Source organism: Schistocerca cancellata, chromosome 6 (genome assembly GCF_023864275.1).
Source record: "Schistocerca cancellata isolate TAMUIC-IGC-003103 chromosome 6, iqSchCanc2.1, whole genome shotgun sequence".
Classification (NCBI taxonomy): Eukaryota; Metazoa; Arthropoda; class Insecta; order Orthoptera; family Acrididae; genus Schistocerca; species Schistocerca cancellata.
In genome coordinates this window covers 152,492,623-152,519,432 of record NC_064631.1, presented here as the reverse complement: position 1 = coordinate 152,519,432, position 26,810 = coordinate 152,492,623, and the positions used below count along the sequence as shown (strand labels likewise).

Below are 26,810 nucleotides of genomic sequence, written 5' to 3'. Positions count from 1 at the left end.
TTTAAAAATTATTTTGGTATTTAACGGCTGAAGGCCTGAATTACTAATGAGACAATTACACGTTAAAAATAATAAAATAATTTTTAAAACAATCATTACAAATTTACTGTAAAACAAGCTACACTGGTGGCTGAAGGTCTTTTTAAGAAGAACTCAAATCATTTGTCGGCTGAAGGCAACATGCAATAGAAATAATTTAAACAAAATATTATTTTTAAACAACTGACACAATCGGACCAAATAAGAAGGGAGTGATCCACAGACAGAGCTCCAAGGATCAACCTGAGAAAAGTCCCTACAGCTGTGTAAGTGGTGAGACAGGCAGCCCAGTGTTATACTCAGTTAACAGGATGGCAACTCACTCTCGCAAAATCTACCTAATGTGCAATGCCCAATACAATGTTGGAATAACCCATGCCAGGAAGACGGGCGGACTACACTCTTGACATCGTAAAATGACAAACATTATATAAGAGGACATATTCAAACGCAAAAGTAATCTGAGGTAATCACAACAAGTTGCCTCCACAAATCCAGTATGCAGAGAGTGTTAAAATGACTGCTCATTCAAAACCACACTAGATACACACAGATCCGCGAAACCAATACCACAAACAACTCAAACAATACTAAAACCAGTCACTGTGGAGCAACAAGGATGAATTACAAGTCGACACAAACACAGAGAACCCAAAACTGGTCGGAAGACCAAATACACATTGTGCGTTGAGACGACCGACCGAACGACCAACCAACAGTCGCTCTCGAACAAGGGAGGCAAGGCAAATGTCCCATTATGAATAGTTGACTGACAAATTATTCCATGAGGTCACTTCGACGGATGGAGACACACACACACACACACACACACACACACACACACAGTGAAGGTTGCACTACTCGAATATAACAATCCATTCAATTTAAACTTGCTGAATCTGGACTTCGACGTGGTCGTGAACTCTCGTGACATCATTCCATCGGGCAGCGCTTGTATTGCCAGCTGTCCCGGAGAGTACTGGCGCTGTGCAGACCTCACTGCTGCCCATCCCAACTCAACTGAACTACCTAATCCAGAACTCCACTGAACTCCAACACACGAAGACCTGGAAATACTAGAGGTCGGTCCAAAGATAGTACGGGTACTAGATATCGATAAACACTGCTGCTGCCACTCGCAGACAAACAATGCTAGCAAACGTAGTGGCGCCAGTAAACAGAAGAAGAAAACGAGACGCCACTATCCCTATTACACGATGCCAACCTACCAATGGCACCAACACGAGCCGCACACAGCTCAAACTCCCCCCCCCCCCCCCCTCCAAAACACAAACCCAGGGGTAACCCAACAAGTGGCCTACCAAACTTAATTTGATTAAGACGGACCTGTATTGCTTACCAGTGGGGTTGTCCTTAACCAGAAGATTAACTGGGCCTAAAATATGCATAATAGTACAGGAACCCAGGAAACGGGGAGTGAACTTACCAAGGTTTTAACTGTAATGACTAAATTTGATTTGTTGGTGAAACAGATTTTTCAGCAAAAATTTTGTTACTTAATTAAACTGTAGTTTTTAAGCACAAATAATCTGAGCAGCAATATTCTCATTATTTCCTTCAGTGTATAGGCTTATACCCTGTTCCATCTTCATTCAAGCTATACAAGGTGTGTTCATAAAGTTAAGTGACTTTATATTTTTATGAAAAAATATTTATTTATTCATCAATATTCATGTTGTTCTCTTCAAAGTAATCACCCTCAGATAGAATACACTTCTCATAAGCACTTTTTTGTACAGTCTTCAGTACTTCCAGCAATGCAGTTTTTATTTCCTCAATCATTGAAAATCTTTGTCCTTTCGTAGGTCTCTTCAGTTTTGGAAACAGGAAAAAGTCACAGGGGGCCAAATATGATGAATATGGTGGTTGAGGCATGATTGTCGTGTAGTTTTAGGCCACAAAATCTCTCACAAGCAACGATGAATGAGCACGTGCATTGTCGTGATGCAAAAGCCATGAATTGTTTTTTCACAATTCCAGACTTTTTTTGCATATTGCTTCTCGCAAATGGTGCACACTGTCAAGTTAATACTCCTTACTGACCATACGACCGTGTGGCAAAAATTTGTGATTCCCTATGCCACAGTAATTTGATTTAACTTGGCATGCTTTTATTGGTCTTGGCTCTCCGGGGTGCTTCCACTGGCACGATTGGGCTTTGGATTCGAAGTCATAACCATAAACCCCTGTTTCATCACCAGTTATGACGCTTTTGAAGAAATCGGGATCATCATTGATATCATTCAAGAGCTCCTGAGCAATGCTCATGTGACTGTTCAGGTCAAAATTGAGAAGTTTCGGAGCAAACTTTGCTGACGCATGTCTCATGCCTAAAACACCTGAAAAAATTGCATCACATGAGCCAACCAATATGCAAACATCCTTATCAATTTCTCTTATGGTAATTCGATGATTTTCCAAAACAATTTTCTTCACAGCTTCGACGTTATCATCTGTTGTTGATGTGCAGTGGCGTCCAGAGGAAGGTTTGTCATTGGCATCTTCCTGGCCATCTTGAAAGAGCTTGTACCACTAGGGCAGACTCACCGTATGCCACTGTCAACATTACAAGTGTTTTAGAACACTTTATTCCATTTCGCACAAAATGTGATGCAGATTCTTTGCCTCACTTTTTTTTAACAATCAAAAATTGCTGAGTGCACTAAAACACATCTAACCTTTCTACCCGTCAAAAACAAACAAAGTACGCTGTAAACTTGAAACTGTGAACATATGTTCAGGACATGTGTACGAATAACATTCCACATGGGAAATATATTAAAAAAGATGCTGTGACTTACCAAACGGGAAAGTGCTGGTAGATAGACACAATAAAAAACACACAACCACACACACAAATATCAAGCTTTCGAACCCACGGTTGCTTCATCAGGAAAGAGGGAAGGAGAGGGAAAGACGAAAGGATGTGTGTTTTAAGGGAGAGGGTAAGGAGTCATTCCAATCCCAGGAGCGGAAAGACATACCTTAGGGGGAAAAAAGGACAGGTTTATACCCGCACACACACACATATCCATCTGCACGTATACAGACACAAGCAGACATATGTAAAGGCAAAGAGTTTGCCCAAACTCGTAAACTCTTAGCTTTTACATATGTCTGCTTGTGTCTGTATACATGCGGATGGATATGTGTGTGTGTGTGGGGGGGGGGGGGGGGGGGGGGGGGGGCGCTAGTGTATACCTGTCCTTTTTTCCCCCTAAGGTAAGTCTTTCCGCTCCCAGGATTGGAATGACTCCTTACCCTCTCCCTTAAAACCCATATCCTTTCGTCTTTCCCTCTCCTTCCCTCTTTCCTGATGGAGCAACCGTGGGTTGCAAAAGCTGAAATTTTGTGTGTGTTTGTGTTTGTTAGTGTCTCTATCAACATACCAACGCTTTCGTTTGGTAAGTTACATCATCTTTTGTTTATATATATGATAGATAATCAAATGTACGTTGCCAGTGCAGTTTGAAACGTTACCTTACTTTTTGAACAGCCCACATATGTTCATCTGTTCCTCGGTCACCCTACATCTCTCTTTTCTTTTTTTGTGACTGATTACTTGTCTGATGAATCTGTCTTACGATAGTTCGCTAATATGCTGTTTTCATTTTATGCGACTCTGCTCTATGTTTTATTTATGCATTATATACTCATTAATTCTCTTATAATATTATATGTATTTGATCTTCATTCAGCCATCTGTATTTTGCTTTTGTCTTTTTTAGTTAACGTCCAAGATTTGCTTCCATGTATCAGAACAGAGTTAGCCATTACATCGTAAAATTTTAGCCTTTTATTCTTCCTTGTCTTGTCACCCAGCTGAAAAATTATGTTTCACCAATAAATCAAATTTAGAGTCATTATAGTTCATGTCATGTGTATTTTTCACATATCATTTGGGAAACTTATTTATCAGTGATGTCATTTCATGTCCACATTTAATATTATACCCTACAAGCTGAAAATGTGACAACTGTCCAAGAGAATGTTCATCTAGTACTATTTTGGAGTGCACTGTAAATTAACCTTCGAAGGCGATTACTTTTTTTAATATACTGTTTCTGTGTGCTGATGCAAAATCTTTATTATTTGTATCAAAGATCTTGAATACCCCCATTTTTCCAATATGTTCCAAAGCTTGCTTGTGTTCAGTCCATCCAAACCATTTTCATAACCTAAGAATGCTATACGAATTTCCAGGTCGTATTCTTATTGTTTATCAGTTTTAAATGGCATATAATACTAACAAAGTCACTGCAAGATCGCCCTTTTCTAAAGTCATTTTGACCCTCCATTAGGAGTGTATCAGCTAACATTACCACTGTACTGTTAATAATTCTTAGGTATGCTTATAAGGTTTAGTAGGCTTATTCCTCTATAGTTTATACAGACAATTCTTCCTGCATTTTTGTACACCACTATCATCTCCACTGTCTTCCATGATTCCAGTACCACACTCACCTTTCAGCATTCATTTAAGAGATATAACTTTAATCTTCAATATTTAATGATTCCTATGTTGATTATATCAGGGACTGCAGCTTTCCTGTTTTTCATCTGTTTCAGAGCCTCATGTATCTCATCAAATGTGATATCTCCTTGATATACAAGTTTGTCCCCTTCATCCCCTTTGTCACCACCTTCAGTCCACAGTTCCTAATAATTTTTCTGTGATATCTCTTTATCTATGGCATTTATTCTTGCTTGTTGTTTCATGAGTTTATAGGCCACCTTTTGTCTACCACGTACATCATTTTCAATAGTTAATATAAATCTGTCCCACTGTTCTTGATGAGCTTTCCTTGCTACTGTTGTGGCCAAGTTGCACTATCATGCCTCTAATGTATTAATATCACATAGATTTATGAGGGAAGCCTTTTTGTTTTTCTTTAACTATATTCTCCATTTCATCATTCCATATTCTGATACTATTCTTCTTTCTGGATTTCTTCCTTTTTCCTACAGCATTCACTGCAGCTCTGTTAATGCATGACTTGATGTTTCCTAATTCTGTGTTTACACTGTTGTGTGGGACTTTGTTATGGAGATACTGTGCAAGTCATCATCAGTACTGATGTTTTGTACTTCTTCCTGTAATAGATATACTTTAAAACTGCTTCTTTGGTATTGTGTAATTTATTTATTTATTTATTTTTTATTTATTTCAGCAAGCCAATAGATTTATATTTGCTATAATAAGATGGTAGTCTGAGTTCATACCACTCTCTCTGCAGACTCTTGTATGTTGGGCAAGTGATCTAACTTCTCTGTTTAGTATAAAATAATCAAAAAATAAAATTGAAGATGAGATTTAAAATTAAAATTATTCATGAAAAATCATTTTTTATAACAGAAAGTAAATATTTACAAACAACATATTATTTATATAAATATTTACTTTACTAAATTTACTAAATTTAATTTATTTATATAAATATTTACAAACAATAACATTCTTCCACAGCATTTGTGAGGGTAATTTATTTGATTTAATGTGGTGGTTGATGAACAGTCATATGACAGATACAAACGTTCACTGTCATAGAAACAGAGATTAAATTAATTCATAGCCAGAACACAAGTGAGAAATTATTAAAATAATTTGTCCAATTGCATGATCTGTTTAAGTGGAGACTTCTTTCTCAATATTCTTTTGACCACAGGAATCATTTTGTACAGTGAACTATGAAATGGAGGCAGGCCTGCCTTCTCAGTGCAGTTCTGCAAATCTCACTGTGCCACTAATCATAAACGGTGTGTGGCTTGTGTATGCTCTTCAGCCTGTCAATGTGTCTCAAAGGCTCATTTGGAGCCCAGATCATGGTACTGCATGCATTTTCAGCTTGGAAATCTGCTGACCAATTTGACCTACATCAACGGGATGTCTTTCAAACAATCAGATTTATGAGACGTGAAACACTGATGCTCAACATCATGGAGATCACTCATGGTTAACAACACAACCTGAAGACTGCTACCTACAAATTATGGCTCATACATACCATAAGAAGAGACCAAAAAAACAATGTGCAGCCTCTTTGGAGAGAACTGGGAGGGCTGTGTTGACCTGGACAATACAAACCCTCTCCACAAGATCAATTTGACCATTAAGCACCCATTATGAACAACACTGCAAAACTTCCTGTACAATGAAGGTGTGCAAGGAAACACCTAGAATGGAATCTGGGTCAATGGAATTGGGTTCTCTTCACTTATATGAGTACAAGATTTATTTTACATTGATGATATTGTACAAGAGTGTTGAAGTGGCCAGGTATCAATGTATATCTTAGACACATAATCCCACAGGTTTGGCAGACAGTGGATCAGCGATGTTTTGGCCAATATCTTGTACTGACGTCAGTTGCATCTCATCAGTACTAAGAATAGTTTGACTGCTGTGGAGTAATAGCACAGGATTCTCCAACCCATTTTCTAATCCTACAGGCAACATTTCAGTGGTAAGTATAATTTGCAAGACAATGAGGCACAAGCACACCCGCCCATCTCGAGAACACCTTCTTCAGCAGGCAGGAATTAACCTAATGGTATGGAATCAATATCTGCTAACATGAACAGGACTGAGGATGTTTAGGATCAACTGAAATTTGCAATATGCCATCATAGAAACTTTCTTCACAAACTGGACAACTTCAGGAGGTCTTTAATCAGAGAGTAGGACAGATTTGAGCTGTAGTTTATCGACCATCTTTGGACAGAAATTTTCAAGCATGTTACAGTAAAGAGGATGAATCAGTGTAACACTGAATGTTACCCAACAGCTGATTTTGAATTCGCATATGTACAAAGACGTGCGCTTTGTTTTAGTTGTTTTTTTGTTTTACTGAGCAGCTTTTTTAACCCTCGAGTGTGTGTGCTATTTTTCATAACATGAGCAGGCACACGGTGTACTTTGTACACATGTAAAGAATAGCTGTCTTCATGTAACCAAGGTAAACATGTATGAGAAAAATCACAGTTTAATTTTAGTTTAATTCAACAATGGTGAAATAAACTTACATTATATGTGCTAAATCACTCATTAATTAAACAATAATAATAAAATAACCTGTCATTCCGTCACTCTGTTGCCACAAACAAGTGTTATGACACAATAATGATCCGCTCAAAGCATTACACAGCACAGCTGCATCAGATCTCTGCCAACCACTTGTTTGATTACTAATTATCTTACAGATAACTGCCTCATTGTGGGATTGTGCTGCTAGCTCACAGGATCTGGGTCATTTTCTTGCATGGATCATAAAGTTTTTCTGACCCAGCTCGCTCTTTATTATACTTTACTGCTGCTCACTCAGAAGTGTAAGAGCACAACTCATCACTGTGTAAGCTGCTGCAGTAATCAAGGAATAGGTATGAGCTCGCTATTGTAAAACAACAATGAAATGGTACAGAAAAATGTTTTTGCGATTGGTGCATGCTATACACACACCTCCTTGAGGTTAATACTATGGTTTCTTGTCAGAGAAACATTTTCTTTAAGCTCAATGTATGTAGTTTTGTAAGACACTTCATTTACATAATGACCAGCACAGGGGCTTTTTAGTTGGGTTAAAATCAAGCTGCATTTTTCTTCTCCTTAATGCTGTTCTGGTAACTAAGAGAATTTTGTCAGCATAATCAACATTTTCATTTCAAACCACAGTGGCTTACATTGATTTTATGGACTCATTCCAAAAAGCCAAGTAGCCTTGGGCATATTCGTAATAGCTACATACTTAATCATCTTGCGAAATGCCATCACCATCTGGGTAAAATGCATAGATTTAGATGTATTGGAATTTGCACAGCTGAATAAGTATTAAGGAGAAAAAAAGGACATTTTACTAATAACTATATTTGCACATTCAAGAACAAAAAAAAATTTACAGCGAACACAACAGAATAATTAGCGCACACAAAGAGTGTCAGACAATGCCAAAGAGGTCTATTTTACACAGTGCATTTTGCGCCGTCACACACGAAATATATTGTTCACACAATTCCAACACCCCTCCTTGAACTTATATTTTGTGTGTTGCTTCAACAAGATAAACCAAATAGTCCCACCATCTTCTCAAACTTCTCCCTTTCCAAGGGTTTGGTCAGAAGGTCAGTTAACATGTCTTCTGTGCGCAGATAGTCCACGGCAATGTTCTGTCGCTCTATGTGGTCCTGAATGAAATGGTGCCGTATATCAATATGCTTTGTCCTAGCACTAGTAACATCATTTTTAGCTAAGTTTATGGCTCCCTTATTGTCACAGAAGATGGTTGTAGGTTCCTCAATTAAATTGGGTTCTATTTCACTTATTAATGTTCGTAGCCATAATGCTTCCTGTGTGGTGTAAGATAGTGCCATATACTCGGCCTCTACGGTGCTCAATGCAACAGTTTTTTGCTTTTGACAGGACCATGATGTGAGGCCCCCCATTAATTTAAAACAGCAGCCAGTGGTGGAGTATCTGTCTCCCAATTCACTCCCCCAGTCTGCATCGCTATATCCCTCTAGTTTTGCGTTACCATCTCTATGGTATTTTAACTCGTAGTTTGAGGTTCCTCTTAGGTATCGGAATATCCTCTTTACAGCTTTCCAGTGCTTTTCCTTTGGGTCTCTGCAATATCTGCTCACTGCACTGGTGGCAAAAGCAATGTCAGGTCGTGACGTTTGAGACAAATATAACAGACTCCCTACTACTTCTAAATAAGGAACATTCTTGTCACATTCCACATCAGCCTCATTTACACTTAACTTCACTCCTACTTCCATTGGAGTACTTATGGGTTTGCAATCACTCATACCAAATTTCTTTAATATTTTTTCCATGTATGATGATTGACTTATGCTCAATTCTTGTCTTTCTTCATCCTTAGTAATCTGCATACCTAAATAATGTTTGACTTCTCCAAAATCATGCACCTTAAACTTGGTTTGCAGCTGTTTCTTGAAAATTCTCATTTGGCCTTCACTTTCAGTCAGGATAAAGAAATCGTCCACCCATATCACCTTTATTATTATTTCTTCTTTTCTCCCTTTATAGTAAATGCTGGGATCTGCCTTGGATTGCTTCATATTCATATTTATTAGAGTTTCATGTAGACATCGATTCCAGCAACGTCCACTTTGTTTAAGTCCATAAATACTTTTTCTCAAACGCCAAATCTTTTTACTTTCTGATCTGGTTTTTATGGCATCCCTTGGTGGAATGACATATATCTCCTCCTCCAATTTCCCATTTAAATATGCCGTTTTAACATGCATATGATGAATTATTAAATTTCATTTTACTGCCAAGGCTAAAAGATATCTCAATGATGCATACTTGACTACAGGTGAAAAAGTTTCTTCGTAATCTACCCCTTGTTTTTAAGAATATCCTTTTACCACAAGTCTTGCTTTGTATTTTGGTGATGAGCTTTCAGGGTTCTTCAAATTGAATACCCATCTTGCCTGCAGTGGTTTCTTATCTCCTGGCATATCTACCCATTCAAAGGTTTCGTTCTGATATAAAGATTCTAATTCTCTCTTCATCGCTTCTTTCCATTCTTGAGAGTTTGGGCCACTCATTGCTTCTTCTGCTGTTCTTGGCTCATCATTAAAAGATCAGGTTTCTTTCCTATCCATATCTCATTAGGGGTTCTATTCTTTAATGCTTTTGTAGGTGATCTATTGTTCAAATATACAGCTGTCGACACTGTCTCTGCCCAAAAATCTTTGGATACTTCAGTGTCAGTCATCATGCTCCTTGCTTTCTCAACAATGGTCCTATTAGCCCTCTCAGCAACCCCATTTTGAGATGGGCTGTACCTTATGGTAGTTTGATGCCTGATTCCCTTTTCTGCCAGAAGTTTCTTCAATTTCTGGTTAATATATTCTCTCCCATTATCAGACCTGATGATCTTGATCTTCTTTCCCGTCCACCTTTCAACCATATTGCAATATTCCTCAAAGATATCTCTCACTTGGTCTTTAGAACTAATAAAATAAACATGAGTATATCGTGAGTAATCATCAATAAACGTAAGAAAATAATTACTCCCACCCATGGATTCACACTCCATCGGGCCACATACATCTGTGTGGATTAACTGTAAGACTTCTGTGGATTTACTCTTACTAGTCTTGAAGGGTAACCTTGCTTGTTTTCCCTTTATACATGTCTCACAAGGATCCTTGAACACACTAAAATTCTGTATTCCCTTTACCATATCCTTTATTATAGACATACTCTTTCTATTTAGATGTCCAAGCCTCCGGTGCCATAAAAAACCTTCTGCTGAATATACTGAGTCACTAACATTTTTATGTTTACTGTCAATGGTATCCAACTTAAAAATACCCCTTTCGTTACTTGCTATACTTGCTATAACTTCACCACTTTCACTGATTACTCTTGCACCCTGCATGTCAAAAGTGACTGTATTTCCTTTCTTGACGATTTCCCCTACAGACAGCAGGTTAGTTGCCACATTTTTCACATAATGAACATTGTGTGCTGTAACCATATCTGATTCACCATTTACACACATGTAGATCTAGTTTTCCAGCCAGGTGACACTGGAGCTTGTTGCCATCAACAGTAGATATTCCCATATTAGTCTTATCTTTGATGTCATAAAGAAGTGATTTATCTTTAACAATATGCACAGATGCACCTGAGTCTAAAATCCATTCCATATCACGATTACTCATCCCACCAAAAGAATAAAAACATGAGAGTGCCTTACCTTTGTTATTAGTCCTTCTCTCTGGGCTATCAGTAACATACCTCTTTGCTGAGTGTCTGATCTTGGGCTTACTTTTTCTTTGCACTGAGACGCAATATATCCCATCTTCTGACATTTATAGCACCTCACCAATTTCTTCTTTCTGTTTTTTGAGTAGAGAGCAGACGCACCTTCCTTCTCCAATGTACAACAGCTTGGAGCACTCTTTACGTCCTGCAGGATTTTCACCTTAACACTGTCGCCTGTGATTGGTATACCCGAGCTTTCAAGTCCCATAATCATAGGTGCATACCTTTCGGGCAGTCCTGCCAACAGCAATGTTCCTATCCATTCGGTAACGATCTTCAATCTGATGTTTCTCAGTCGGTTTGACGTGGTTATTATTTTGTTAACGTATTCATCTAAACTCTTACATTTGTCCAGACGAGTGTAATTAACTCTCGTAATAATCCTACTTTTCTCGTAAGACCACCATCCTCGAATGCACTTCGTAAATTGTCACAGACTTCTTTCGCTGTAGCAGCTTTTTCAACGTGAACATAATTCACCGAATCAATCAGTAATATCAATTTTGATTTTGCTTTCCTATCCTTATTTGAATAATTCTGATCTGTGGATTTCATTGTCCCATCTACCACGTCCCATAGGTCGCCTAAACGTAAATATGCTTCTACTGCAAACTTCCAGGTTGCATAGTTTTCGCAACATATAAGTCTTTCAATCTGTGGAATTTGTGCCGCACTCATTCTTAACGGTAACTTGCTTTTTATTGCCGTAAAGAACATAGAAAAATAATGCGGAAAAAAATTGCGATCGTCTTGTAAGGATAACTCGCCCTTCACGTGAAGTGGAACTTTTCCAATACTTTCTCCCTACTATTTTATTGATATACTTATTCCAAATGCAACCTGGGCCCATAACCTATTGGAATTTGCGCAGCTGAATAAGTATTAAGGAGAAAAAAAAGGACATTTTACTAATAACTATATTTGCACATTCAAGAACAAAAAAAATTTACAGCGAACACAACAGAATAATTAGCGCACACAAAGAGTGTTAGACAGTGCCAAAGAGGTCTATTTGACACAGTGCACTTTGCGCCGTCACACAATTCCAACAAGATGAACCAAATGTGTTCTGTGTTATGGCAGAGGAATAGAAGAGCAGCTCTGGTATTTTTTTATGAAACAAAGGAAAAGTAAGTCTCCTGATCCTAACTGGATTTGTGCAATCACTTCAGGAAGCTGTCAAAGAATTGTGTCACACTTTACAAAATTTTGAAATGAATCACTTCATCAAGATCAGATTCCCTCAATTTGGAAGGTCATGGCTGTAAGAATATATCAGCCATTTTGTCTGTCAAAACGCCAAATACTTCACACACACACACACACACACACACACACACACACACACACACACACACACACACACATTTTCGTGCACTTCTCAAGAGATTTAAACAATGGAAAATCTAGCACAGACCGAATAATGAATACAACGAAAACTGTTACTCGCCATATAAAGGACATGTTGAGTCACAGATAGGCACAACAAAAAGACTGCTACACACATGATCTTTCTGCCAACAGATCTCAGTGGTCAGAGAGAGTGGTCGGGCATGGGAAATGTGCTTGTCTGAATGTGTGTGTGTGTTTCCTTCTTTAGAAGGTGGCCTTTTGTTGAAAGCTTAGATGTACAGCTGTCTTTTGGTGTGTCTGTCTGGCATGCAATGTCTCCTTTACATGACGAGTAGCAATCTAACATTTTAACATATTTGTCTTAACATATTTGACAGACAATATGGGTGATATCTTTCTACTGCAGTGAGAGCTTTATTTGCCATCTCCACCAATTTTTTTTTTTTTATTTTATTTCAAGAATTGCCAAATTCCAGACTTACAAAATCTGATCTTGATGAAGTGATTAATTTAACAAATTTGTCAATTATGTTCGACAGCTGCCCGAAATGACTGAATAAAACCAGGTTGGACCAGGAGACTTATTTTTCTTAAAGATCAGAGTTGCTCTTCTGATAACCTACCGTACCAAAACACACATTTGGTTCATCCAACACTGCTGCACTTTTACACAGATGGTGGAGGTATTTTACAAGATAATTAAGTACGTGCCTATTACGAATACCCAAAGTAAGCATAGTTCACAGATACACCCTCTAAATACACCATATTTTAATCATATTCAACACTTCTTGAACTAGATGGAGCACACATATTTTCTTGTACTACAAAACCAAATGAAGAGAATTACAACTTTGCTACTGTTTGGAAAAACATAAATATGTTTGAAAATAAAATGAATAGAGGAAAATCATTTAACAATACCCCTTTTCCCAATCCCAGTGGCTGCACTGCTAAATAGCCTGGAGGAAGATTAACTGCAACTGGAAGTATTTGGTCTTCAACGTTTAACCTGCAATAAGAATTCTGTGTAGCACTTGAGACACACTAGGAAGATAAGAACACATACCGATAACATCATCAATTGCACAAATGACACCGCTTTACACTGAAATAACAATTAACTTTTTAAGTCAAACCACAATACAAATAATGAAAACGATACACCTCATACATTTTACAAAGAAATGACAGAAATTAAGAACACAAACAATTTCTCAATATTAAGTAGATAGGAAGTGACAACATACAATAATAAAGTCACCTTTGTAGGTTTTCAGAAGAAACAAAATAGCAAGTGCAAAAGAATCTTCACTAAGGAATAGAGGAAATAGAGTGAAAGAATAAAAAAAATATTGAGGTCAAAGAGAAAGAAACCCCACTGGACTAAGACATCATAAGTAATTGTTTACGTGGTGCATAGACTGCGAGATGCCATAAAAATCAGACAATGCAAATAAGAGCACAAGAGAATGGGCTTTCCATTCATAAAATATGTGAAAAAAGATGCTATTGTGACAAAATGTTTCTGTTCAATTGCACAGGAAGCAATAAGTTGTGTGATGCTTAACCACAAACTTACACAGTTCTATGTTTGATGACAATCTTTTCACTAAATAGGTTTAATTTACTAACTGCTTCCAAAGCAAATGGTACTACTCAACTCTTCATAGGGAAATACAATGTGGAACTCCCCGACAAAATATAGCTCACTATAAACTTATTTTACAGTACGTCATTCAGGCAGTCAGATTCAATTTTATATTACAACTGTTTTCTATTTTACACTTATTTATATGAAATAGGATCAACTGTTATTGGCCACATAGAGTAGACATTAAGTGGCAGAAAAGCATATTTTAAAAAAATATTATTTGATATTATTAGCTATCACACCAAGGAGATTTGGAAAGAATAGTGAAAAGAGTATTTCTTATTTAAGGGCACAACAAAAGGTAGCGGAAGCCCTGACGGAGTACCTGATTCAGTTGCTGCAGTCATGGGTCATACTGAGTCACAAGGAGAGTGCTCCTTTGCGACTGGTCAGTGGGTATGTGGAGGATGGTAGATGAACAAAGAGATAAGGTGTGAGATCCCCTGTTTCTGGCCAAGATGGGGAGGGTAATTTCGGACTATGAAGGCCTCTGTGAGACTCTTGGTATATTCAGAAGGATATGACTTATCTCTGCAGGTATGATGACCACAGGTAACTATTGAAGGCTTCTTGGTGTGAAATGAGTAGCAGCTGTTGAAGTGGAGATATTGCTGGTGGTTGGTAGGTTTGATATGAATGGAGGTACTGATGTAGTCAACATTGAGGAAGGTGACTTGTTGGATTAAGGAGGGCCAGTGAAGCAAACGGGGGGAGATGATGTTGAGGTTTTGGAGGAATGAGGATAGTGTCCTCATCCTTGGTCCAGATCATGATGATGGCATCAATAAATTTGAGCCAAGATTTTGAATGGTTAGGAAGGGTTCATCTAGAATTTAGATGGTCCATGAATAGGTTAGCATAGGTTTGTGCCATTTAGGTGCCCGTGACTGTACCATAGACTTGTGATGCCTTCAAAGGAGTAGTAACTGTATTTGAGGATATATTTGGTCAGGGTGACCAGGAAAGAAGTTGAAGGTTTGGAGTAAATCAGGCACTCGGAGAAGTAATGTTCAATGGAGGCAAGGCCATGGGCATTGGGATATTAGTGTAGAGGGAGGTGGCACCAACAGTGATAAGAAGGCAACAGCTGTTACAGGGATAAGTGTGGAGAGTTGGTTGACAAAATGGTTAGTGTGTTATATAAGACACACAGTATTCTGCCGCCCGTTCAACTTGTGCTATATCCTTATCCCTCGTTACTTTGTCCCTGCTGCCAAGTCATGGCTCATATCCTTGCAACAGACCTAGATGCAAAACCTATCCCATACATCCTCTTACTACCACCTACTCCATTCCTGTCTCAGCATTTCCTACGCCATCAAAGGCCACCTTTGGAAGCAACCATGTAGGCTGTCAACTTAGCTGCAACCACTGTGTAGTATTCTACATGAACATGGACACTGACAAGCTGTTTGTCCACATGAATGGCCACTGTGAAACTGTGGCCAAGAGACAGCTGGACCAGCCAGTTGCCAAGCTTGTCACGCACCACTGTGTTCTGAACTTCAACAACTGCTTCACAGCCTGTGTCACCAAGATTCTTCCCATCCCCATCAACCATCTGTGCAGGTCAGAAGTCTCCCTGTGACACACCCCTCATTCTCGTAACCCTCCTGATCTCAATCTTTACTTGTCCTCCACCTGCCACTACCTCCTTACCTGCTCACCCTCCAGCCTCATGCCTCCTTTGTCTCTCCTACAACATCCCCCCCCCCCACCCCTCCATGCACCTACTAGCTCTTTCCCCTTCCCCCCAGCATTCTCACTCAATGCTACACCTAGTACCCGACCATCCTGTCTCTACCAGCCCTCTGCACACTCCCAAAGGCAACTTTCCCTTCCTTCCCTCTTGCCCTGAAATCCCTCCTGTCCTTGCCCCATGCATCTTCTATACTCCCACTATCCACCTCAGCTGAGATTGCTGCGCACCACAGATGGGACTCAGCACCCATAGACAACAGTGGTTATGTGTATTTGAGTTGCGCATATGTGTGTTTCTAGATCTGGCAAACGACCTGGTCGGATAGCCTATGATATCAAACCTTTTAAATGCCCGTCTGCCGCACAATGCATCCTCCATGTAGTGAGCAGCGATCTATCTTAACTCATTTTTTTATTCCATCCTAGATTTTCCATAATTTAATTACAGATATGTATGTTAATTAACGTTTGGTACAATCTAAATATAGCAGTTTAACACTGAGCTTAAACCAATAGTTAACCAGTCTGAAATTTAATAATGCCTTACCATTGCTTATTAAAAAGGGCAACCAAGAATATATACTGGATAATCTATACTTCTATATAAAGACAAGACAGTGTTTTAATATTGCTTCCAAAAATCTCAAAAAGTTATTACACCAAATTTTTACACATCACTCTAATAAATATTCAGAGGCATATTTTTTTAATACACATATATGCATATAATATATAAATATACAGTAAAATCCCCTTTTTATGATTTACAGTGGACGGACCCTAAAAAGTGTAAAATGCATGAAAGTGTAAAATACAGGAAAGTATAAGAAAAACAACAACTGAAAATGAATAAATTACTCTTACTCCATTTATATCGTTCAAAATATGAAATTACAGCAATTTAAGTCTACCCTCTTTAAAAAATATCTGAAATAACTATCTGTTTTTGTTTCTTTCTAACAGCAATCAGCTCTACTTATCTGTCCACAGCACACAAAGCATCAAATGCATTATCACCACCTGATCCTCTACCAATGCACTGTCTCAAAATGTTAATAGTTTCCATAGCTTATCTTCTGCTTGGCACAACTGGTTCTTGATCATCATCTTCATGATCCTCTTCACCAATCTCTTTCCTTCTTCAAAATGTTTGGTAATAATGTTATCTACTGTTGACACACAGACATATTTTTAAAACACAGACGACATGCCAGTCACAGAAAAATCAGTAGGTAGCACACATATTCTTCCAGTGGTTCCTGTGTGTTCCCTGTGAACTTAAATACTGCTTTCATGAAACAGTTAGAAATAGTGAAAGGAGTCACACCCATCTATGCTTTGGCTACATAATGCACAGCATCCAAAAGTTATACGATCATAGATTTTGGGTCCATGCCATTATCGTGCATAAACATAGCCTTCTGGACTAACATTTTTCTATATTTCCACTTAAATGAATATATGATTCCCAGATCTAACAGCTGAATCTCACCCGTACAACTGGGAGGCAGGAACACTACCTCAATGTTTCTGGGCTGCAGAATGTCAGGGTGTGTTGAACACTTGTCAAGCAGCAGCATTATTTTCCTATTTTTTGCCCTCATTTTAGCATCCGGTACATGCATGGTGGATGTGAAGATGGAAATGGTTATCCACGCAATTCTCAGGGTGTTGCCATCAAGTAGAATTCCCAATACTCTCATGCTAACAAACCACTCTGCACCAAGTGAGTTTATCCAAACGATCATACACTAATGGCTGAATGTATTTCTGGTTTTTTTTTTTTCTTTTTCTTTTTTTTTTGCCATGGAACAAGACTATCTCAAATTGTTGCGATGTTGAGCTGATTTATCACAAACGTGTTGAGTGTGGAAGCTGAAAGTCCTTCACCAATTGAACTCACGAGCCAGCATTTGAATCTACACATTGTAGAATCCTCATTTTTTTTCCTCCACAAATACATTTCCTATCTTTTCTTATCATTTCACTCGTACTCATTGATTCAAGCCCGTATAGCATATTACCTAGGTGTGGGCATGCTTATTATTACCAATACAGTACTATTTTTTTAGTTCATTGTAAGAATTACAGCTCACTTATTGCGTTCAAACAAACAGTCACTATATGGAAAAGGCTGGTTATAAATTTAACAAATACTATATCAGTAAACTCTTCCGGGCTAAGTTGCCGTGGTCGATCTGTAGAACTCCTTCTCCCTGACGTTTCGTTCTCAACTACAGAGAACATCTTCCGAGGTGAGTCGACGACTGGCTGGTAGGAGCTGGGGCCGCCGCTTATATAGAGATCGTAGGGGGCACCACCACATGTCACATGGCGTGTGGTGGCGCCCCCTACGATCTCTATATAAGCAGCGGCCCCAGCTCCTAGCAGCCAGTCGTCGACTCACCTCGGAAGATGTTCTCCGTAGTTGAGAACGAAACGTCAGGGAGAAGAAGTTCTACAGATCGACCACGGCAACTTAGCCCGGAAGAGTTTACTGATAAAGACGCCGGCCGTGAAAGCCTACATGGAATGATTTAACAAATACTGTTAGTGAAATTTAATCTAATGGCGCATTTTGTTTCAGAATTCTTCATTAAAATATGCAGTAACTATTTTTTATTTTTTAACAACAAAAAGACTTCTTACTTAGTTCTTTTCGTGACATGCTGGCATTATTGGAACTTCTTCTGTTGACTGTCTTCTGTTTTCAACTGTGGCAAATTAAATTGTCCAATGATAATGACTCATAAAGTAGCAACTTTCATTATGTTACAACAGATGTAATTTAATTTCACACTCATTTATACAAGTAAACACCACTTTTGAAGAGGACTACCTCTATAATGGGCTATCAAGAATCATCGTTACTTCCACATGAAATATATACTAATCAGTACTAAGCGCGCAATCTTAGTTTGGTACAACCTGATGTCAGACAGACATTCCTATTCAATACGCTATGTAACATGACGACGATTTCTGCCCTCTTTCTCACCCAGGATGTCCCAGAGCCGAATGATATCCTTATTGGCATCAAGCTGTAGATTTTGTGCCTATTGTTCTCTATTTACTAAGACTGCTAGCTTTAGTGCTTTAACCACTATCGTGTTACAAGTTTTATTTACCATAATTTTATAATAAGTATCAATAATAAGTCTCACATTAGAATATAGATATTATTTTAATGTGGATTCACAAAAAAGCTTTTGCTCCCATGTTTTATTTACACCGTTGTAAATGATCAGAATGATGAGGGAAACCCATGTGTTCAAAATCCATAACAGCATTCCATTCAACAAAAATTTTAATTAAGATTGTGTGCAAGGTTACTGACATGTGTTCATCCCTCAGATCATCTATGAATGGAATGGGTTGGTGAGGTTTCATATGACAATATCTTCATAAAAAACCATGTGATGCAACTAAAAATAGGATTACAGTAAATTCAAAAAGGCACATTAAAATTAACACTCAATGACAGCATTACCTTCCTCTATGGAGTAAAGGTGTCCAAGAATATCCCACACAACTCTCAACTACGCTGTCCTTCTTCTTTGATGAATCGCAAGATATGTGCAAAAATGTAAAGAGTAGATGGTGTTTGGAGTGTAGTTGTATTGGCAGTCTCATTTTCACTTCTTCATACCAAGATGGAGAAGTGTTGTGGTGAAGGACAGCACATGAAGCTTGCTGCACAAACACTGAACCTCCTGGTCTCCCATATATGCACTGCAAGAGGCAAAAGTCAACAGAAGCACGTTATCATATACCTGATCGCCCACTTATTTAGCTGCAAGTAAAGTAGCAAGTAAATGTTTATCTCCCTATCTATGTCATGCCAATGTTTACATGCTTTTCATATGACACACACACACGCGCACGCGCAGACACACACACACACACACACACACACACACACACACACACATGGGTATGATGGGTGGTCATAAGGTTATAATTATTACATCAAAAAAATAAAGTTACATATTTAATTTTTTGTTTGTTTGCATGTACATGACTGTAGTCCACACACACACATTGAAATCCCTAAAGCATTTTTTTTTAATGTGATAATTAAAACTTTATGACTACCCCTTGTACATAATATGTACTGTCAGTCAAAAACTCTTCACATTAAAACTTAAGAAATTTGCAATTTATAAATAACCGAGTTTTTTAATTTAGAGACATTTATCACTGATTTTAATTTCACAGAAAAAAATGCTTGCCTAACATGCAGCATCAGTAGCAGATTATCAGCCATGAATGAAAGTTGACAAAAAACTTAATTTAAGGAACTAGAGGTTTCTCCATCCAACATATGGGAGAGAAGGTTGGTGCAAATGAGCTAATCAGAGATTAATCAAGAAAATTGGCCAGGACCTCACATCAAAAAACACAGATAGGATGAGGAAAAGACCAACAGGCAAGACAGTCTGGAACCGCGCGACCGTTTCGGTCACAGGTTCGAATCCTGCCTCGGGCATGGATGTGTGTGATGTCCTTAGGTTAGTTAGGTTTAAGTAGTTCTAAGTTCTAGGGGACTGATGACCTCAGATGTTACGTCCCATAGTTCTCAGAGCCATTTGAACAACCAGGCAAGATCTGAATACCTGAAAAGATTTGAATATCTCACTCCTCTTCTGTAGCCCTGCTAAGCACCCCAGTTGAGATTGCTACTCATCTAAGTCAGGCCTCACACCCCTGTGATGACAGAGGGTATGTCTGTGTGAGCTGTGTTGTTGTGAATGAGCGTGTCTTATTACATCTGACAAAGGACACAGTCCAATAGCTTTCCAATGGGCTACTTTTAAATGTGTCTGTCCACTGCTAAAAGCTGCCTCTATTTGGTGGGTAAAAATCTATCCTGAATGAAGAGACTGATGGGGAGCTGAAAAGGCAGACACAAGAGATTATAACAATATCCACAGTGGTACTCAAAACAAACAGATCAGAATAGGAAATAGAAACCAACAGCTGTGGCAGCAGAAAAGAGGAAATAATGTTATTGCTGTACATGTGCTCAGGGAATGTGACAGAACAGTCACTGGCTTCTGCAATAGATTAATACAAGTACATGGTTAGTTACCAGCCATTTGACATCTGTTGTTGTGTAACATCCTCCTCTAGACTTTTCCGGTGTTTTCATATCTTTTGGAATCCATCAAAGAGCTTCCTTGGTCCAACTAGCATCCAAATCACCTCATTTAATGTTCTGTCCACACCCATTTTATTTTCATCCTACTCGTAATTTGTGTGTTGAAATCTAGTTTATTCCCTGATCCATTTATTTGTATTCCTGTCTGTCGTAGCAATTCATAAGACACATCTATTCATTGCTCACTGGACACAACTCAGTTTCATGTGTCACTGTTATAAACCCAAACTGTGAATAGAAACTAATTGAAAGCTTTTGTTCTCTACATAATGCAATCCTCATTTAGAAAATTATCTCCATTTTAATAAAAGGACTCCAAGCCACTCTTCTCTTCTGTTAATTTCTCTTCTATCCGTAGAATCATTGTCTTCAACTGCTCTAAATGCTGAAATCTCAACTGCTGTAATTCTATGTGACAGCAAAACAAAATTAATTAAAAAAACAACAAAATAATACTTTACTGAAAAGGTTACAAAAGGGTAGATGTATAAATAGATGTAAAAAAGAAAACTGAAAGAATTATGCAGTGAGAGGGGTTACAAATAAGTATGTAAAAGCTGGGAATATGAGTCAAAATTTAATAGGGGTTGATATAGCACTTGTGATAATCAAAAATAAAGAACATGTCCCCAATTACACTATGGGCTGCCCTTCCATCTGCAAACTGGATACTCTTTGATATATGGAATAATGACAATCATATGCCACAAGTGCCAAACAGTATTGGTTATTCTTGTTTGAGGAGGAATCCATGCACTGGAGGGCAACAACCAGTCTTGAGAGGATTTAGTGGCACTTCATTTTGTTTTGAAGCTTGGAAAGAGATTCACCACAGTCGGGTTGCTGGCTGCATAATACTTGCTGGCCTCAGTGATCACTCTACATCTGCATATCTACATCTATATGGAAACTTTGCAATTCACACTTGAGTGCTTGCCAGAGGGTTCACAGGACCATTTTCACAGAACCGGTCTCAAACTACTTCTCAACTGCTCCACTTTCAACTAGCACACAGGAAAAATGAACATCTAAATCTTTCTGTGCAAGCTCCAATTTCTCTTATTTTATTACAATGGTCTTTTCTCTCTATGTAGGTGGTAGTCCACAAAATATTTTAGCATTCGGAGGAAAAAGTTATCAACTTTCTGACAAAAATAGTTGGTCTGAAAACAAAGCAACAAAATGTACATTTGTTTTAAAAACGGCAAAGAGCTGGAGCAATCAAATGCCTAGAATTGGACCAATCAAACCCACAGAAATGAATAATGTTTCAATTTTTTTCCCATCATTTCAATTAATTTTCCACAATGCTGGTAGGGAAACTTTGACCTGTGACAAAGTAGGTTCTGCACATCACTGTTTCACTGCTAAATCATCCAATTCACTGCCTTGAATTTCCAGATGAACTAGTACTGAACCGAATCCTATCTTTTTTACAAACATCACAATGAAAAGAGAATGCCCTAGATCACCTGAAGAGCATTCAGGGAGTCAGAGCAATTAGAGAATTTCATATTTTAAATCATAAGTATTACGTGCTCCAGATGGTTCGTGCTTCCACGTCATATTATACCGAATTTGTTTGGCATTTGTAGCTTAAGGACATGATCTGAAGTACCTAAACAAAATTCTCTGCGAAAAACAGAATGTGTCAAGAAAAACAAGAGAAGTTTCTAATTACATAAGCGAAAAAATAATTGGGAGGGGGAGGGTTGGAAGAGAAGATAATAGCAAATAAAAAAATACATAGATGCAGGCAGATGGTTAGAACCATTCAAATGCTTCACACTGAGTTTCCAAAGCCAAATTAGGAGGTACTGGTGCTTCAAAGAAAAATTTAGCTACCTGCATAATAAAGCCTACTATATGCAACAGTCTGTTCCGCAAGATGGTATTTTTTGTTACCCATGCAGGCTTCCATAACCAACACCGAAAGCTGAATGGCAGTTGTCTATGAGCTAGCATTCAACATGAGTTCAGTGTCTGATGAAGATATTGCAAAAGTTGAGAAATACTGAAAAAGTACTCCGCATGATCAGGGAGCAATATTGGGTGGAACATCATTTCAGAAAATGATAGGCCTGGCAAGGGAACAGACTGAACCACTTGAAGCCAGTATATCACCGTGTGATAAGTGGTACAATCCTTTGTCACCTCATCTGAAGAGTCAGTAACAGTGATGCAGACAATGATCATACTGAAAATCTGCTAATGAGCCTGGTTGATGGGGGCATCAATACAAAAACTGGAGACAGAGGACAGCTGGATGGGTATTTGCATAGTGGACATGATTAAAATATTTGTCAACATCATTAGGAAGAAGAGTATTACATAGGACAAATGACAAAAACAAGGAAAGATCATGATTTAAAAAGAAAGAAATGACAAAAACAAGGAAAGATCATGATTTAAAAAGAAAGAAAAAAAACACCCTTGTGTTCTATTAACATGGAATACACATTTGGCTATGAGATGGACAGGGGAGAAATTGGCTGTATTTTCTACGAATGAACTATCCTGGCACCTGTCTTAAATAACTAAGGGAATCAACAAAACCTGAATGTATAGTCCAAACAGTGATTCACACTTTGCTTCTGCCGAATGTGAATCCAATGTCTTTAACCATTGCATTACCTTGCTCAGTAGTAAATGATTTCTGTTAAATTTTGTTGAAAGTTCCCTAAAATGCTTTTCTCCTGTGGAAGGTTTGATATTGCAAACATCTCTTTGAAGTCCTTCAATGCTCAAGTTTCGGTTAATAGCCACCAACTTTACAGTACCCAACACACACAGGAAAAGTCAGTGCAACTACAGAATGTTCCAGAGGTTGAATGTTAAAACATTTTTCATGTCCATGTCTAATCACTTCTTATAAGAATGATTCTAGGTTCAAAATACTTCACATTCAATGGAATCGTAAGTATCCCCGCTCTCTGCAATATATATTTTGCTATCACATCACATGATGGTGGCAGGGGCATGTATGTGATGTTCATAGTTTCAATTGGTAATATAATTAATATCTTTGTATGTCAAACTTACACTCTCCTGCATCTACATCCACAAATCACTGTGACACTAATTACCATACAAGTAAAACCTGGATCTCTTCTGCTGCAATCAAATGTTTTGATTAGATCATTTTATAGCCCTTTTGAGACAAGAATATGAACATTGTCTAGTGACAAACTGAAAAGTGCTAGGAAGCTCAGAGAAACGAAACTCTTCCTCAATGATGATTTCAAAATGTAGCCTCTGGTAATCCTAGAATAATATGACAAAGGATTGTGAATGAAAATTTGGAGGTGATGTGCAATAATTATGCGAAAGTCATGGCAACAAAGAAAAAATAATGCAGTTTTTATAGCCCTAGAAAAGACAGATTTATCAAAAACGTGCAGTAATGCAAAATTAAATGAATGGTATATTATTATGACACACTGTCAAAATAAAACAGTGTACTATGAAAGACAAAAGAAGTTATAAAAATTTCTCAATATAAGCTAATGAAAGGAATTTGAACTCAGAAAATCTTAAAATATGTTATGAAATACTAAACGCCTTATGCATATGACCAGTTTTGTTTAATTACATATTAGAGAACTGCCTGATATAAAAATTATTCTTTTTAAGTGTGAAAACACAAACTATGTGCTGGAACACTTTATTAATTATGAACTGATTTTCGGCTTACAAATCCATCATCAGGTGGGCAGGATTATTAGTTTGTAGTAAGTAAATATTTGTATAATACATCACTTACTGCTTTTCATGTTTAAATATTAAATTATTCTATCACAAAGTGATAGAAGAAAAGTTAACATAAAGTTTATGTTTGAAGTGTGGGTCACATTTTTCTGCTCCTGAAGTATGTAAAGGAGAATACGATAATTCTCTCGCATCAGGTTTTGTAAATGAAGATTTTATGCAGATGAGAAATGTGTGCCAGACTGGGATTCAGACCTGGAACTTAGCCTTTCACAGGCATGTACTTGCTGACAGAACTAGCCATCATGCACAATCACCCCTCACAGTTCTACTTTTGCCAGATCTTTCTCCTCTTTTCAAAACTTCACAAAAGCTGTCTGCATATCTTGCTGCACTATCTCCCCTGGAAGAAAGGATATTTAGGAGAAACAGTTTGGTCAATCTGTTCTTTCAGGAACAGATACTATCTTCATATACAGTTAAAATATGGCTACCCGGCCATTGTCCTTGTGCGAATGCACGCGCTATGCCCCAACTCATACGGGACTTGGTAGATTAATCTGCCACGAGTAATGAGAGTGATGGGCAAACATCTATTAGGCACACTACGAATGTAGCGGTGTGGACATGCTGGGAATGTGGGTCTCATGGGGAGCGTGCAAGGGGATAAGTCCCTGCAAGCACACTATCCTCTGTGCTGTCGGTGGCTCAGATGGACAGAGGGTCTGCCATGTAAGCAAGAGATCCCGGGTTCGGGTCCCGGTCGGGGCACACATTTTCAACATGTTCCCAATGATGTATATCAACACCTGTTTGCAGCTAGGGTGTTGATTTAATTATCATTTCATTCTAGAGAAGCTGCACGGTCATCAATGGTATCTCATCATTCGGGAACTGATACTATCTTCATATATGGTCAAAATGTCTCTAACCAGTACATGCTCTCGGAAGCCACAGCTTTCAGCAATTCCAACAGAAACCCAAAAAAGTACATCACTGCACTCCCAGCCCTCTTCAAAGAACTTGGAGATTAGGGAAGGGTGATGTGGTGGTCACACAGAATCTACATGATGAAGGATCCACCAATTTCGAGGAGAAAGAGCAGCTCTCCTTTCACCATTAGGGAACAGACTACAAATAAATCAGGGGGACAACTATAGAAATCAGGATGGTCCTGTCTTTTGTCAGCATATTCATAGGATGAAAGAAGTATTCCTTCATTCCCACATGCTATGTACTCTTGGTACCAATTCATCTGGCCAACATCAAACAAATTAACAATTACAGTAAAGTATCTGTCATGAATATGATCTCAATCCTACCACACAGGTATACATGGTAAATTTATCTGCTCCAATGCCAACTCCCTAAGGGTACTAAACCAAGGATCTTCTTTGTCATGAAAATCTCTGAAATAGATTTTCTCCCATTAAGTATCCCCTCCAACTGGCCTACACAGTCATCCTCCTAACATTCCCAAGATCCTTGTCTAACCATATGATATTTGCAGACCTACATACCTATTCCAAGAATCCTCTCTTGACAAATTATTCTACTGATCCATATGGACCATAGGAGAGGCTCCGGAACATCTGTTTGAGCCCAAGATGTAGAATGTCACAGGAACTGTGACAGTTTTCTGTCGTCAGTTTCCTCCCTGTGCAACATCTGTCCTAAGCACTGCATGTCATAGATGAAAGGCTGCCAAATGAGCTCAACCTCTAGTAACTCGTACTTTCCAGAAGCAGACAGGTTTGTGATAAAGTCACTAACCTCACTGGCAGACTAGCTAATCCAGTACTGCCATCTCATGTGCACACTAGGTGAAGTCTTGTGTTATCCTAGCAATGACGAAATGGCTTTCGACGTGTGTGAACCACAGTAACACACAATCTGTCCAAAGAGCTAGTGCATTAAATGCCATTTCGATCACTTGTGCTGCTGGCACAGCCCCAGGAGGCGGCAGCAGGTAATAAGATTTGTCAGACTTGCATCTGCAAGTACAGGCAGAATCATGCCTCGGGTGCAGGTAGAGCTGGTGGTGGTCACTGACATGGGGGGGGGGGGGGGGGGGGGGATGCCCTAACACTCGCTTGTAGTTACATGATAGGACATCCCTCTGCTTCCAGTCAGGTACACAGCTGCTCCTGGTGTCACTATTGCAGTGTGGTCATGCCTCCCACATACTGTCACTGCTGATAGCACAGCAGCAGCCGCTGCTGTTGAATCTCTTGTTGCTGGTGCCATTACTGTTGCTGTAGTTGTTCAATTTTGTTGTTGTTGTTGTTGTTGTTGTTGTTGTAAATACTCCATGGTACTTTTATTAGGGTCTGGACTTTGTAGGTACTATTAAGTGTACACTGCATCTAAATATA

General features: G+C 38.5%; 1 protein-coding gene across 1 annotated transcript in view; it reads right to left on the bottom strand.

The window, feature by feature from the left end:
* Positions 1 to 26,810, bottom strand: part of LOC126191417 (dedicator of cytokinesis protein 9) — a 374,795-nt gene that overhangs the window by 195,092 nt on the left and 152,893 nt on the right. Inside the window, exons 15-16 of the mRNA XM_049932289.1 lie at positions 19,057 to 19,298; positions 13,136 to 13,223 (exon numbers count right to left, since the gene is read on the bottom strand). Coding sequence (XP_049788246.1) covers positions 13,136 to 13,223; positions 19,057 to 19,298 — 330 coding nt within the window. The remainder of the gene's footprint in view (positions 1 to 13,135; positions 13,224 to 19,056; positions 19,299 to 26,810) is intronic.